Genomic DNA, 16,172 nt, shown 5'->3' on the forward strand with positions numbered 1-16,172 from the left:
TTGCTAGATTGGAATGAATCATGGTAATATCTAGGAAGAGTATAACATAGTTTAAGATGGAAGCCAGTCCTTCTGAAGTGGAGCTGGGTGGAGAACATCATCATCCATTATTGCATGCAAGGGGGACCATACAAAGTAATGGGGAAAGCAAAAAAAAAGTGCATCTTGTCGCAAATACGCACTTGCAAGCCCTAAACAATATGCTTAGTATTATTTTCAATAACAGTGGCTGCTGCCTATCCTTTACAAACGCTCTTCAATTATTTCAAAAGACATTTAAAATATACTTTTTAATTTTGGAAGTAAGGGGAATCCATGAACAAAAGAAATAGAATTTTGTTTCATTATGGAATTTCTTCATTGACTCAGCAAATATAGAGCTGCAAATTATATACTGGTATTTACCAAGATACCGTATTATTAATTTCTATCATTGCTTACCAGTCATCTTTTGATATGCAAAATCAACTATTGCATGGAGTTATTTTTGTTAGATTTCACCCCTATAATTAGATGGTTGAGATATTCCTATATTTACACGTACTTTATTATTATTCAAATGATATGATGGACTCTTATCCATTATGTATTCTCCCTTTATCTTTTGTTCATGATATCTTATCTTCTACAACTAGTATAACAAAGCTACACTCTTTCTGAGTGTAGTCCAGAAAAAGTTATTGTGGATTTAACTATGGTTGCAGATAAGAATGCAAAAAAATATGCCATGGGAAAGATAAATTTTGAGATGCCCTCTACATAGTGATTCACAACTTGATAAATCATAATAACTTCAAATATTAACAATATGACATTCAAAAGCTATTTTGGCTTTTTGGTTAACTAGATTCAACAAACAGGAGTTCATCACAAGATTATACTTTGAATTCATTAAATTACACTTAAGTAATGTTGGGGAAAACTGGTTTCAGAAAAGCATGCAAAGTGACTTTTTTGGGGGGGTAAACAGTATTTTTATACAGCGACTTATATATATTATTGTATATAAATTCCAAATATTTGTCTATATGTAGGTATTTTGTATTCAATATTCTTATTTGGATAATCTTATAGCTGTAGTATTTAATGGTCCAAGAATAGCGTAGAAAGAAGAGGTGGTTGGAGGTGGGATAGAAAAGGAAAGAGAATGGAAAGAAAAGAAGAAGATAGAGAGGAGAAAGAAGAAAAGGGGGAGGGGTGGTACCTGCAAACTAGCAGGCATTTGGATTGTGACGACTTAATTTGATTATATTTATTATTTTTGTTAGTGAGAAGTAATTGTAGGTTGCGATATTAGTAAATTTCTGATAATTATCAAATGGATTGAACTTTATGCATTTCAGTTCAACTTGTAAGCAAGACCCACTGAATTAAACAGAATTTTCTTTCACATATACCATATTCCCTTATCCTATCTTGAACTTGTTTAAATAGCAATTGCTCAAGCAGAACAAAAGATCCTGTATTACATAGTAGTATAGGGGATTCAGTTTTAAACAAGATTTCCCATAAAGTAGAGAATTAAGAGAAAGCTGGCTTCAATATATGACTGTGACAGTCAATCTCTTCCACTACCTCTGTTTGCTTTTTTGGTTGTTTGTAAGTCCTTCAGGCAACAACTGCTTCTGTGCACTGCAAAGCATAATGTTCTTAAAATCTGCAATATTATCTTACTTTTGAATGCTACTAGAGGAAGCTGCACATAATGTAAAGAGTGAAAATCAAGACATAATAAAAGAGAGGTAAAAGAATAAGGTAAAGGGTCACTGGGGATTTTATTACTCTAGTTGTTGCCGACTGAAGGAGGCGTTGCTAATGTCTGTTTCAAGCAATTGAGTCAGTGCTGCTCAAAGACATTTCCATGGTCATAGAGCCAACATAATATTCACAAAGTGCTGTTACCCACCAAAATGGTATCTATTTATCTACTCTCATTTGCACGTTTTCGAACTACAGTACTAGTTTGGCAGAAGCTGGGGCAAGGACAGGAACTCACCCCATCATGTGGCACTCAGATCTCAAACTTGGGCTGCCAGAATTCCAGCTGTCAAGCCCAGGGTCTTAATCACTGAGTCACCTTGCTGTCTCTATAAAAGACAGGATGTTACATGATTTGCTGGGTGACCACTGATTGACAGACCTCAACTTCAATTGTTTTCAGACCACTCGTGTAGATAGCTTGATGATCTTTAAGATATGGACTTGTTCAACATTTAGCTAGATAGAGAACACTGTATGTTAATGGTCACTTTTGTTATACCAGACTCTGAGTTCAAGAATCTGGGCGGTTATCCTGAAGCTAAAGGGACGTGCAATAAAACCAATGGTGAAATCCATTTTTTACTATCGATTTTGTGGATATGGCTTGGTGGGCATGGCTTGGTGGGCGTGGCAGGGGACGAATACTGCAAAATCTTCATTCCCATTTCACTGCAGGGGAAGGAGGGAGAAAGAAAGAAAGAAAGAAAGAAAGAAAGAAAGAAAGAAAGAGAGAGGGGGGGGGAGGGAGGGAGAGAGGGGGGGCAGCAATAGCAGTTGTTGTTTCTTATGCTTGTAAGAAATATAACCTTTCCCAAATTCTAATCTTTCCAGAGAATCATTTAGATTTATATTTTTGCATGTGGTTTTCTAAAAAGTTTTTAACAGTTCATGGAAGAAAAAAATGAAGCCAACATATTTTGGTCTTGACTCGTAACAATATATGGCAACAATATATGGTATGACAGCTTAGTATTGATATCTATATAGAAAAGTATTTGGGGTGCACCCAAACCATTGGACACATTCAAGTAACTGTCAATCCCCGTCCATCATTCTGAGATATTCATTGAAAGATTAATACATGATTTATTGCTTTGGCTTCAGTGGTACAATGCTGAATACAACATTCTAATAAGAGCCATATGGTTTATCCACACTAATTACAATGGAAATATTTCCACTCATTAGGAGTCATTACTTCCAGTCCCAAAATTCCATTGAAAGTGAGGAAAATTCACTATAATGGCCTGGCTTACTTATTTTATAGCCAATGACTAATAGAAATCCCTGATTTTTTTAAGAAACAAAAAAAGCAGAAAATAAATTAATAAATGCAATTAAATACAATTATAAATATACACAATAAATACAATTTGGATAGCAACATGTAGCATATCATAATAGGATATGCTCAAAGGAAAAAATAGTTCTCAAGAAAAACAAAATAATATATTGGAATTCTATCTGTTAGCCTATGAGTGATCTAGGAAATTTGCATAGTAATTACAAAAGGCCAGTAGTTCAGAGAAACAGATGAACTTTCTCAATTAGAAAGTAAAATATTAAAAAACTTAATGAGAAAATGAAATTACAGCATTTGTGTTAGCTGGATCAAATGTTTCTGAACATTTTAAGACAATCAGAAATAGGCAGAGTATACGGAAAAATACAAGATTGCAAACCTTCTCCATACTAATACTACAATGATGGTTTTAGCTAATATGATCCCATTAAATTATGCCACATTTAATGAGAGCTTAAACAATATCATTAAGAGTGCAATAATTGGACCTATTTACAACAAGAAAACACTTTTAACAGACTAACTTCATTTCCGCCAATATAAATTACTCAATGCTGTTTTATTTGTATTTGTTATTAATTCTTCTTTTCCTTCCTAAAAAATTAAAAAATAATAAATAAATAAGGAGATATAATGAGCAAATCAGAATCTTCCGGAAACTGTAGCCCAATTTTTAATGGATTCCTCCCCCCACTTAATTCTAAAATATTGGTGTTCAATTTTAATTACATCAGGTAAGAATGTACAATTATGTTTGTACGTGCAGTGACTTAGAACACTTAGTTTAGGCAGGATCCATACAATTCACGGTAATTATCACCCTGAGAATATTAGCTGTATTCTTTCATGATGAAAACTGCCATCCATGGAGGAAAATAAGGAAGAAGCCATGTTAGGTATCAAGCTAAAATTCTATAACAATTTATTATGAAAATCAATAATTCTATTTCTATAGAATAGAGTAGAGTAGAGTAGGGTAGGGTAGGGTAGAGTAGAATAAAATAGACAGAGTTGGAAGAGACCTTAGGGGTATTCTAGTCCAACCCACTGCTCAGGCAGGAAACACTATACCATTTCAGAAAAATGGTGGTCCAATCTTTTCTTAACATTTATTCATATAACACATCCCACCTGTCAGAAATTTGGAAGCCAGCCCTAACCCAAAAAACATATCACAATCATAACTCCACCATGTCAATCGTCTAACTAAATGTGATTCCACCAACCAATCAAACACAGCCACCCAATCTACTTGCAACATTTGAACCAAAACTCCACCCCACCACTATTTATAAGGAACAAATGGCAGTTGCAAACAAACCATATTCATAGCAGCACGAAGCCAATAACTTCAGCCTGATGATGGCGAATGTGATTTTGCCGAAACATCGCAGAGACACTCAAAATATTACATGGGGAAAATCCCAAATTCACAACAATCTACATACACACATCCATGAAAATCTATGAATGTATGCATGTATGTATGTATGTATGTATGTATGTATGTATGTATGTATGTATGTGTGTGTGTGTGTATATATATTTAAAAGAAGCACATATTTTTCCTAAATTTCTAATTTATGGTAGAGGTGACATTTTCAATATAAAATAAAAAGGACTTTATTTATTTATTTATTTATTGGATTTGTATGCCGCCCCTCTCCAGAGACTCGGGGCGGCTAACAACGACAATAAAACAGTGTACAATAGTAATTTGGTATTGATGATTAAAAATCAATTAATATAAAAACCAAACATACATACATACATACATACCATGCATAGAATTGTAAAGGCCTAGGGGGAAAGAGGATCTCAATTCCCCCATGCCTGGTGGCAGAGGTGGGTTTTAAGTTGTTTACGAAAGGCAAGGAGGGTGGGGGCCGTTCTAATCTCTGGGGAGAGTTGGTTCCAGAGGGCTGGGGCCGCCACAGAGAAGGCTCTTCCCCTGGGTCCCGCCAGGCGACATTGCTTAGTTGACGGGACCCGGAGAAGATCCACTCTGTGGAACCTAACTGGTCGCTGGGATTCATGCATATACCATATATACTCGAGTATAAGCCGAGTTTTTCAGCCCCAAAAATGGGCTGAAAAACCTGACCTCGGCTTCTACTCGAGTCACAAGAGGGCGCCAAATCACCACAAGAGGGCGCCCCACCAGCAAGCTAAAGGGGGGGGACGGGACGGCATGAACTCTCTCCAAGCTTTAGAAGCCTCCAGCTGGAGAGAGAAACAGATTTGTTAAATAGATCCACTTGGTACGGCAGCAGGGGAAGGAGGAGAAGGGCAGCGCTTTCCTCTCCTCCTCCCCCGCGGCTGTGGGCTATTCTGGCTCTCCTCCGCCCCATTTCCCTGTTGCCGTCCCAAGTGGATCTCTTTAGCAAATCTGCTTCCCTGAACAACACATGGGGCAATAAAGGGAGACAGAGGAGAGAGTCAGCAAGCTAAGGGGGTGGGGTGGGGGGACCAGGATGGCATGAACTCTCTCCAGGCTTTAGAAGCCTCCAGCTGGAGAGAGAAGCAGATTTGTTAAAAAGATCCACTTGGTATGGCAGCAGGGAAAGGAGGAGAAGGAGGAGGAGGGCAGCGCTTTCCTTTCCTCCTCCTCCCCCGCGGCTGTGGGCTATTCTGGCTCTCCTCCGCCCCATTTCCCTGTTGCCATCCCAAGTGGATCTCTTTAGCAAGTCTGCTTCCCTGCACAACACATGGGGCAATAAAGGGAGACGAGGAGGAGGGAGGATCAGGGGTGGGAGATCAAGCCAACGAGCCAGCCAGCAAGCTAAAGGGGGGGGGGGGACGACAGCATGAACTCTCTCCAGGCTTCTAAAAACTCAAGTTTAAAGACCCATGGGTTAGGGTTAAAAATGCAAGAGTCTTCAAACCTGGAAAGATTAAGGCTTGTGGACTTCAACTCCTACTCCTGAAGTAGCATGGCTGGTGCAGGAATTCTGGGAGTTGAAGTCCACTAGTCTTAAAACTGTCAAGTTTAAAGAGCCCTGGGTTAGGGTTAGAAATAGGTTTTAGCTTGGTTGCTGATTGAGCTACTTTTTTTACTTTTTTATTTATTGTTATTACCAGATTGCTTTTGTTTACCCTCTTTTAAATTTACAGAGCTAATTTTGGTTTTCTTTAAAATAAATATTCTAAAACATTTAATCTACTGATGTCTCAATTAATGTAATTTTATTGGTTTCCATTTTTATAAGTTACCAGTAGCCACTGCATTTTCTAACCTTGGCTTATACTCGGGTCAATAAGGTTTCCCAGGTTTTTGTGGCAAAAACTGGTGCCTCGGCTTATACTCGAGTATATACGGTATTTCAAAGGCCATCTTTATGAAATGATTTACAGTTAAGACAAAATAACCAAAGTTTAAGCATGTATAGGTACATGTGCATCCATGCACAGACATTTTTGCATGAAAAATTAAAAAAAAACCTTGTTAGATCAAGCCAGGACCTGAGTTCACTAAGCATTTTGTTTTTCGCAGTATCCAACAGCTGTCTCTATATAGCTTATAAGCAGGAGCTGAAATGTATCCCTCGCCTACTATTGTTCCCTGCAATTGGTACTCAAAGGTCTGCTATGTAAAAGGTCTCCTATCTAAAAGCATCAGTCTTTGAGGATGAAACTGTTTATAGACCTATGTTCCATGAATGTATATAATACCTCTTTAAAGCCATGTTAAATAAAGACCATAAAAATGAATTGTACAGGTTAATTATGTGCTGCAAGAGGAAGTGCTTTCCTCTTTCCATTGTGAATCTGCCAATCAGCCTCACTGTCTGGCCCCCAGTCCAATGTTTTAAGGACAATTTGTCTCTGCATACTTTCTTCAGACCATACGTGATTAAGAGCCGGAGTGGCACAGTGGTTAGAGTGCAGCACTGAAGGCTAATTCAGCTAACTGCTAGCTGTAGTTCAGCAGTTCAAATCTCACCATCGGATCAAGGTTGACTCAGCCTTCCATCTTTCCGAGGTGGGTAAAATGAGGACCCAGATTGTTGGGAGCAATATGCTAATTCTGTAAACGACTTAGAGAAGGCTGTAAAAGCACTATGAAGTGGTATGTAAGTCTAAATGTTATTACTATTGTAAATTGTAAATAATGTGGTCAGGAACCCATTAAGTTGTCTTTCATCAAGTCAGAGTTTCAAATATTGTAGCCTTGATTTTCCCCGGCTCCATCATTTGGTTGGATCTTTATTGTCCTTTTGCACCTTTATTGAACCTGTTTCAAACATGACACCAAGAATGGCTCTTCAGCTGTAGCCTTGCTGTAATGTCAACTTTGTTTTCAAACCCTCCTTAATGATCCACAGAATGGAATTTTCCTTTCTCATAGCTGCCACACACTGAGCCAACATCTTCCCTGAACTATTTCCTATTATGCCAAAGTTTTTTTATTATTATTATTACTAACAGACAATTATGCCAACATCAATAAATAAGACAAATGGGGTCAGCAGGGGGAGTTAATGTTTATTGCTTTATACTTTCTTAAATGGATGGAATTTGCCTGAGTATTCATTACCCAGTTTAAGGAGATTCCTAGGGAGCACAATCACCTTTGGATTTTATCATCCAGAATACTTCAGTATCGTCTGCAAACGTGGCCAAATATTTAGTACATTATCCTGTTACAGTTCACTGTTTCTGGTTAAGAAACTTTTTTTTTAAATGATGAAGTGGCTGAAGCACCACTAAGGCAAAACCCAAGTTACTAATAGTTTAGGTCACAATAGTTCATATAACAAAAAAGATAATATAAAATATACATAAAAATGGTTTAAGCTGCCTCAATGTTTTCACACATTTTCTTTTCACTGAATATTATACTTGAGAATATGAGAATTGCTTTTGCTCATGACACATGTCTATGTTTGATATTTTGACAATAGGAAAAGTTCTGTTAAGCAAGAAAAAAACCCCTGATTAACTGAAATTAATAGTACCGGACTGCTAATTTTATCACTTAAATTTGATTTCCTGCGTACAATCTTTATTAATTAGACTTCACAAATCTATCCATTTGAAATGATTAGTAATATTAAAATATATGCTTCTCAGTGTGGCCTGCCATTAATATAACTAAATGTGGACACATATTGATAACTCATTGCTTTTGATCTATTATTGTATGACATTTGCATAGAATGAGTTGACCTCTTATTTTGTTTGTTGTTTAAAATAGAAGATGGTTCTAACCAATAGTTTGTAAATTATAGTTATATGTTAGTTGATTTAAAAAGTTACATGTGGGGGCTCAAGTCAGTAAAAAATATAGACAATGGCATCTGAATTTACTATGCAGAATAACAACTTGCAGGAATTATAGGAAGCCATGGTTTTCTGAATGCTTGATACCCAAAGAAGCCAGATTTCATGTAACTCTGGTCAGGTGGATTGAGTCCAAATTTAGTCATTTTTAGGGCAGACACACTGATGTCAGTGAAACTTTTGTTACACATGACTGAATTAAGTACTACTGATTTCATAGTTGACTGAGTAAGCTGTCTAGGAATGAATCAATCTGAACTGCATTACCCACTGGGCACACTTTTTATTCAGTGGCTAAATTATACAGGTAGTTCTCAATTTATAAACATAATTGGGATCAGAATTTCCTTTGTAAGTTGTTGCAGTTATAAATCAAGTAATAACGGTGAGCTTCAATTTTACAATCATTTTTACTGCAGTTCCACCATGGTTGTAAGTCAAGTCATGTAGTTGTAAGTACAAATCCAGGTAAATGAATTTTTTTTAACCAGAAATTGGCAAACCCAACAGAAATCGTCATCACATGACCATGGGATGCTGCAACAAATTGTAAATGTTAGCTGCTACAAAATGCTCAAATTACAGTTGCATGACTGTGGAGCATGGGTGACAGTTGTACATTTAAATTTAGACTGTAACTGACGTTGTTAGGCCATTGTTAATAGTTGTAAATTGTAAATCAATGTTGTAAGTTAAGACTACCCGCAAATTGGTCACACTGTGTTTGAAACATATAGAAGATAGAATCATAAGACTGGAAGGGACCTTAGAGGTCTTCTAGTCCAACCCCCCACTCAAGACACGAGACCTATCCTAGTCAAATGGTTGTCCAGTAAATTTTGAAACCTCCAGTACAGACAATTCTGACAGAAACTTACAGAAATTTTGAGAAACAGTTTTACATATAACACAATCCACTTTCCATTACTTTTGTAAGTTTAGTTGTTGTTTGCTTTTCAGTTTATGGTAAAAATTAATCAAGTGTGAAAAAGAGATCTGCAAACAAGCAGTGAGATAGTATTGGCCATTCTAAACTTTATAATATTAACAAGACTAATGTTGCTACATAATCATATACTATATCTGAAAAACAATGAAACCAATCTGAGGTAGTATAGCTTTGCACTCAAAATTATCAGCACTTCTCATTATCATATTTAGAATTTTGTTTCATCAAAATGTTCTCTCATATAAATTGCAGTAAGTTTCAATAGAAATGCCATGAATTTTTCCAAACTACGTTAAATGAATTAATGGAATAACAATATGTATATGAAGATTGAAGGAACAATTGTTAGAAGTTATGGTAATGAACATGCAACAGTGTTCTGGCAATGAGTTCTGACAGCACATTTTAAAATTGAGGACATAAACTATGGGAAAGAGCCAAGGTAAGCACTTCTGTTGAAGGGACAAAGTCCCCCTTTGAAAAACAAAACAAAAAAATCTCCCAGCAGAAAATCCTTCACAGCAACTAAGTTCAGGATGTTTACATTTCATACTCTTTCTCAGTAGGCTAGAAAGATGTATTAAAAATTGGCTGAAAATAAGGTGTTATGTAAATGCCACATAATATCCTATTGTAACAAAATGTTCAGACTTTTCAACATTCAATAAGTGCTCTCCTTGTTTGTTTCTTTATTGTGTCTTTGCATTCTGTGTAATAATTACTTAATAAACTCAGGTTACTATAAGCAGTAAATGAGACTTTGAACTCTCCCCACCTTCCCTCTCTGCCCTTTCCAACTTCCATTGATAACATCTGCTGAGGTTTGGAAATCTTAATATTGTACCAGACCCAAAAAAGTGCTATGGTATTTTACCAAAAACTTAGAAGCAATGGGATGAAAAATACTGTGACTTTGAAGGTGTCAACACCTGCACATCTCTGTGCCAGCTTCAGATTTGAAAAACAGTTAAACTCCCAAAAAAATATCCCATAAATAAACTCAAGACCCATCTATACCGCCAGGCATAGGAGAGTTGAGACACCTTTCCCCCAGGCTTTTTTATATTTATGTTTGGGTATGTACAGTATATGTTGTTTGCTTTTTTAAATATGATAGGGTTTTATGTGCTTTTTAATATTAGATTTGTTTTCGCTGGAATATTGATTTTATTATTGTTGTGAGCCACCCCGAGTCTTCGGAGAGGGGCGGCGTACAAATGTAATAAATTGAATTGAATTGAATCTCTAAATATATATTTAAAAGTAAACAACACAGAAAAAGACAGATAATACAAACATCCTTCCATTCTCATGTCTATCATTTCACATGTCTGCCCTTTGAAGTAATCCAGACAAGAAACCCAATCCTTGAAAAGTATATTATACAGTTTTAATAACAGAACCTTGTAAGTCTGAAAATATGTCTCCCACCCTTTACTTTCCAGAGAACTGGGAGGGTCAATTCTGTGACACTTTCTCCATCCTATCCTTCCATTGGATTTGGACTCCTCAGACTCTTGACAAGGTTGTGCCTCTTCCTCCTGTCTCTCAAGTTTATTCTTACAAACCAATATATCTGGTAACCAACTAGGCAATAGAAATGCTAAACATTTATGCTTTGTTAGGTTTTCTAACAGTTTTTCTTACCATCATTTAATTTAACCATGTAAAAATTGACATACCTTTGCCCATTATTTTAGCTGTGTTTTCAGTTTTTAATGTTTTAAATAATAATAGATGTTGTTGTTTGCATTTTTAAAAAAATTATATTGAATGCTGCCCTGAGTCCTTTGTTTTGTAAAATGGGTAACGGCAGAAATTTGAAGAATAAATAAATAGAGAAATCCAATATTAAACTAATGTGGGATGGGGGGTGGAAATAAACAAACCCAGGCAGGTGTGTTGAATCATGCATTATTTTCATGCTTCTTCCATGCCCTTCAAAGAAAGCCATTTTTACAAGTGACATGCTTTTACACTAACATCTGCTCCAAAACTAAATACTAAATAAACAGAGCTGTTTATTTCAGATGATATTCATATAATGTTGATAACTCAAAATTAGAAAATGAAGTTGATCAGCTTACTAAGCTATTATAAACCATATTCTCTTAAGTATGCAAGCTTGAAGAAGCATAGAGAGGACACAAAATTTTATCCAGATTATAATTCAAATAAAGGAGAATTTACAATCTGTAGAATTTTTCATCCACACTCAAATTAATATGCAAAAAAAAAAAAGCCCTCACAGTCCTATAGCTGATGTTTTGGACAATTTAACCAACTGACTGTACTTTGTCTCAAGGAACACCTAAGCCCTTGAAAGGGAACATTCTGTCTATTGCCTCAATTGAACATTTCACTAGGAAAATAAATTTCTAATATACTAGGGAAAGGTTTCACTGCCACCTGCTGGTTTTGATAGCTAATATCTATGTAACTATGTAAATAATTGTACTGAGTCTGAACAATTTCAGAAATGGCATTTCAAATAGCATTTTTGACACTAGATGGAAAAGTTTGGTGATATGTTCAAATGTACAGCACACACGTCAACTGCCCATTTTCCTTCTGATCAGAAAGATATTGTTCCTGTGGTTATCTCCTTGCTTTTTCCAAGTGAATATCACTGAGCTTGGGCAAGGTAGAAAATGTTGCTGTTTTAAATATTTGGAAATGTGACTCCCAACAAGCAATTGCATTTACCTCTGGAAACTGATCTAGGGCAAATTCATTTTTGAAATGAGTAGGGGATATGCGTTCTATTTAATAGTGAATTTTTATATGTAGACAATTAACTAGTGGAATGACCTGCCTCCCGAAACTGTGGTTGTTCCATCACTGAAGGTTTTAAGAAGTGATTGAACAACCATTAGCCTGAAATGGCACAGGTTCTGCTTGAGGAGGGGATTGGACTAAAACACTTTCTATTATTCAATGTATAGGATGAAACTGGCTGTAAAGTGGTACACAGGATAATTTGTCTATAGAAAGCCTTACATTAAATTAAACATGTTCCTACCTGAGTACTCAAGCAGGCAACCATCATATGAGTGAGGAGTTTAGCAGCAAACATTGATGATCTGGTACACAAGAAATATGAAAATATAGCCAAGATGAAGCCTGTTTTAACCAAACAAAAGTAGAATTCAATTACTCAATCAGCCAAATGATTCAGATCATTTCACAAATTGCAGTCCAAGTTATGCACAGCAAGACAAAGTTTTGTCCAAATGATAGCAACGTGAGGTCATGATGTACAATAGAAGGTCATAATGCCACAAAGCAATGTCACAACCCAAGCATATAAGAGGCAGAGTTTAAGTTGCAAAACTGTAATGTTAATCATTTCTGCTCCCACTTGCAGTTCTGTGGATAGTTGTTTTTAACATCTCCTGTTTCTAAGTACTTTTATTGCACTCACACACACCATATAAAAGGTTTTTCTTCTGGAATTCATAACTTGTATGACTATATATTGAAGTAACTATATAACACAAAACTATTTAATTTAATAAGCTACTTCTGGAAGAACAGTTGTATAATAACTAAACAAATTCCTTTTTTAAAAATGAATTTCAATAACTTTTGTAATATTATCTTCCAGGATGTATTCAATTTGTCAAATATAATCATCTTAGACAAACACCTAAATATTAAAAATCCTAACTAAAATACGTGTGAATGTGTCTTAAGTGTATACAGTAGAAATAAATTAGAAATTTGAGCAGTAATCTTTGGATAAGAGTTATCGACTTTTAACTACTTAGAAGTGAATTCTAATTCTGAAATAAGATTTATCAGCTGAGACTTCGTTGGTTAATAACCTAAGTAAACATAAAATCTTTTATTTGTATTTTTCTCTTGATAAAAGTAAGGTGTTCTTCCAAATACTTCAAAATTATTTGAAGCTTCAAATAATGACACATTTATTTTCAAAAATCCAAGGAAGAGTTGGAATTGTAGGATTCTCCACTGCACTGCTCAGAGAGTCCAACGTGGGTATTACTTCAGCCTTATTGGCAGGGACTGAGTTAAAAATTAGCATAATTATTATGTCCCGCCCACCACTGCCCCCTTCCAGTCAGTTTTAAAAACTCAGTCATAGCGTAGGGACTATGAGTTTTGTTCTCTCCAGTTTGGAGATAGATTGCTTTAATAAATACATGCCTTTGTTTTCCTTTGAAATAATCTTTTCTTCTCCCCTTTTTTATCCCTCTCTACAGGATGAAAACTGGAGTTCCTGGACTGAGGGCCTCTGCCCTCTGGGGTATCGTTCTCCAACTCTTCAACCCTGAGAAGCCTCTGCTCCCCGGAGCAAGCTTTGCTGACAGGGTGCGCTGGTATGGGGTCCCTGATGCGAGCGATCAAACCCCCCCTTCCCACCTATGCCCAGATACCTCCTTGGGTGGCCAGCGCGAGGCAGCACCTCCGGATCGGTTTCTATCCCGAGTGTGAGGAGTCCCGGCTGCCTCATTCAATCCCGAAGCCTGTAAATCAGCTGTTTAGCGGCTAAAAAGACCGCAGTTTAAACGCGGCGGCGGGGAAGCCTTGAAATTGCCGCGCAGGAGTTTTTTTGCCCCCATCAGCTGTTTGGCGGCCAGGAGACGCCGCCGACGGAGCGAGTAGTATGGGGAGCACTAAATTGCCGAGAAGGGGCTGGAGCGCCGCCCCAGAGCTAACCGGCAAGATGGCAAACTACGGGGATTATAGATTCTCCTTGCCTCGTGAAGGGACAATTCTCTCCTCCTGCCTGACGTCACGGCCGCCATTTTAGCTAGACAATGACTCAGCTACTTAAGTTTTCCCCAGCCGCCATCTTGGGCTGACAAGGGTTGCCATGGCAACGAGGTCAGGAGACAGATCTTTCAAGTCATAGGCCAATCAGCCACAAGGGGGCGATGACGCGCTATTCAGGCGTCGCAATTGTCTTAGTCACTTTTGCAATCTACTGGCATCGTGAAAAAGCCTCTTTTGGTTTGCTGTCTGTGAGTAATTATATGATTATGTCGCAGTTACCACAAAACGCCCCTAGTGAGCTTACAGTTCCCTCATCAAATAAAGGGAAGGACAAGACTCATGGCACAAAATCTAAGGGGAAATCTTCCCAGTCCTCAGCCCTAAAAGAGGCTGAGAAGAAAATTAAGGCCCTGGAAGCCCAATTGGAAATAACCAAGACTAGAAAAGGGCCTAGCCCCTCAAGCAGTCTCCCCCCACATCAACAAAGCCCCTCGGTCTCGGAGATTCCATTGGAGGGCTTTCATCTTGCTGGTGCAGGGGGATTATCACCTGATCGCCCTTTGAGTGCTCCACCTGCAGAAGGGTTTCAAAGGGCAGAATGGTCCAGACCAGCTGTACAGCCAAGGTCTCAACCACCTTCAGCTGCAGCAGCCACATTTACACCAACTGCAGCGGGCCTTAGAGGACCCATGGACAACTGGCAAACAATGTCTCCATCCTTGCAGGATATGATTGCTTCGGCCTACTCTCAAGGCATTGCAGTGGGCGCCAAGCAGAGGCCTTCCCCTCTCCCTAGACCTAGCAGACAGGATCCTTGGACTGTGCCTGAGGTGGCCACATCTGTGCACGATTCCTTCCAGGAAGACCAAGACCTTGGAGAGATGCCCATGGACCAGGAGGATGAGCTATCCGGAGATGAAGCCACCTTGCCTGAGCAACCTCCGCTAGCAGGCCTATTCAAGCAGTCTCTCTTCAGAGTTTTGTTGAATAAGGCCAAGGCCACTTTGACTCCTGATAACTCAGCAAAGCCAGCAGCTCAGGATGTGGGCATCATGCCAGCAGCCAGGCTCATCAACGAGCCACAGAAAGAGTCTGAACACATCCCTGCAATACCCATTTTTGCAGAGAACATCAAAAAGCCCTGGCAGCAGCCAACTGCAGCCCTAGGACCCTCAGCCTGGGACAGGAAGTTCTATACTTTTGATCCAGAGGTAGAGGATTTGCTCCAGTATCCCTCGGTGGATACGCCAGTAACATCCTTGATGTCCAATGCAGTCGTGCCATCAGACATGGCAGATGGGCTGAAGCCGGATGATAGGAGGGCGGAGAACATGATCAGGAGAATTCATCAGCTGTCCGCCTGGTCCCTCAGAGCGGCATTGGCCGCATCTTTCTTTAACAGGGCCTCCATCCTATGGTTGAAAGATATGCTTACCAGACTAGGCCCGGAAGATGCCAGGCTCCGCCAAGATGTTAATAAACTTATTGCCACTACCGAATTCTCCGCGGACGCCACCTTGGCGGCAGCTAGATTCTCCTCTCGCACCTTGGCATCCAACCTGTCAGCTCGACGTCTACTTTGGCTTCGCTCGTGGCAAGCGGACGCTAAATCGAAATGGCACCTTGCCGCGGCCCCGTATCAGGGCTCTAAGGTCTTTGGCGAATCTCTAGACTCAGTCCTCGTTGAGGACAGGGACAAGAAAAAAGTTTTGCCACGATCAGAAAGGCGACAGGACAGACGGGGGGCTCCATATTTTCGCAGGCAGTCCTTTCGTTCGGACCCCGCCTCGACTTCATCCCCGGTCGCAAGGGCTTACGGACAGGGGACCTATACACCCACTTACCGAGCTGATCGAGGGAGTTATGGGAACAGAAACCAGCAGTTCCAGCAATCCCGCAGACCATTTCGAGGAGGAAATAGGGGAGGGTATCGCAAGCAAAAGTGACTCCTCCCAGGACAATCCCATCGGTGGACGCCTGCAGTGCTTCACCGAATTTTGGGAATCCATCTCCACAGATATATGGGCCCTAGACACCATAGCTCAAGGCCTACAACTAAGATTTCTACACCGGCCTCCCAACAGGTTTATAGAAACCTCACTGAATCATCCACAAAAGCGCTCCACCATCCTACAG

The 16,172-nt window shown here is 38.8% G+C and overlaps 1 protein-coding gene across 1 annotated transcript in view; it reads right to left on the reverse strand.

Moving 5' to 3' along the window:
- ADGRV1 (adhesion G protein-coupled receptor V1) overlaps positions 1 to 16,172 on the reverse strand; it is a 265,854-nt gene that overhangs the window by 96,036 nt on the left and 153,646 nt on the right. Inside the window, exon 82 of the mRNA XM_070743048.1 lies at positions 12,319 to 12,419. Within this exon, the coding sequence (XP_070599149.1) occupies positions 12,319 to 12,419 (101 nt within the window). The remainder of the gene's footprint in view (positions 1 to 12,318; positions 12,420 to 16,172) is intronic.

The sequence above is a fragment of the Erythrolamprus reginae genome, chromosome 2, assembly GCF_031021105.1.
Source record: "Erythrolamprus reginae isolate rEryReg1 chromosome 2, rEryReg1.hap1, whole genome shotgun sequence".
NCBI lineage: Eukaryota > Metazoa > Chordata > Lepidosauria > Squamata > Dipsadidae > Erythrolamprus > Erythrolamprus reginae.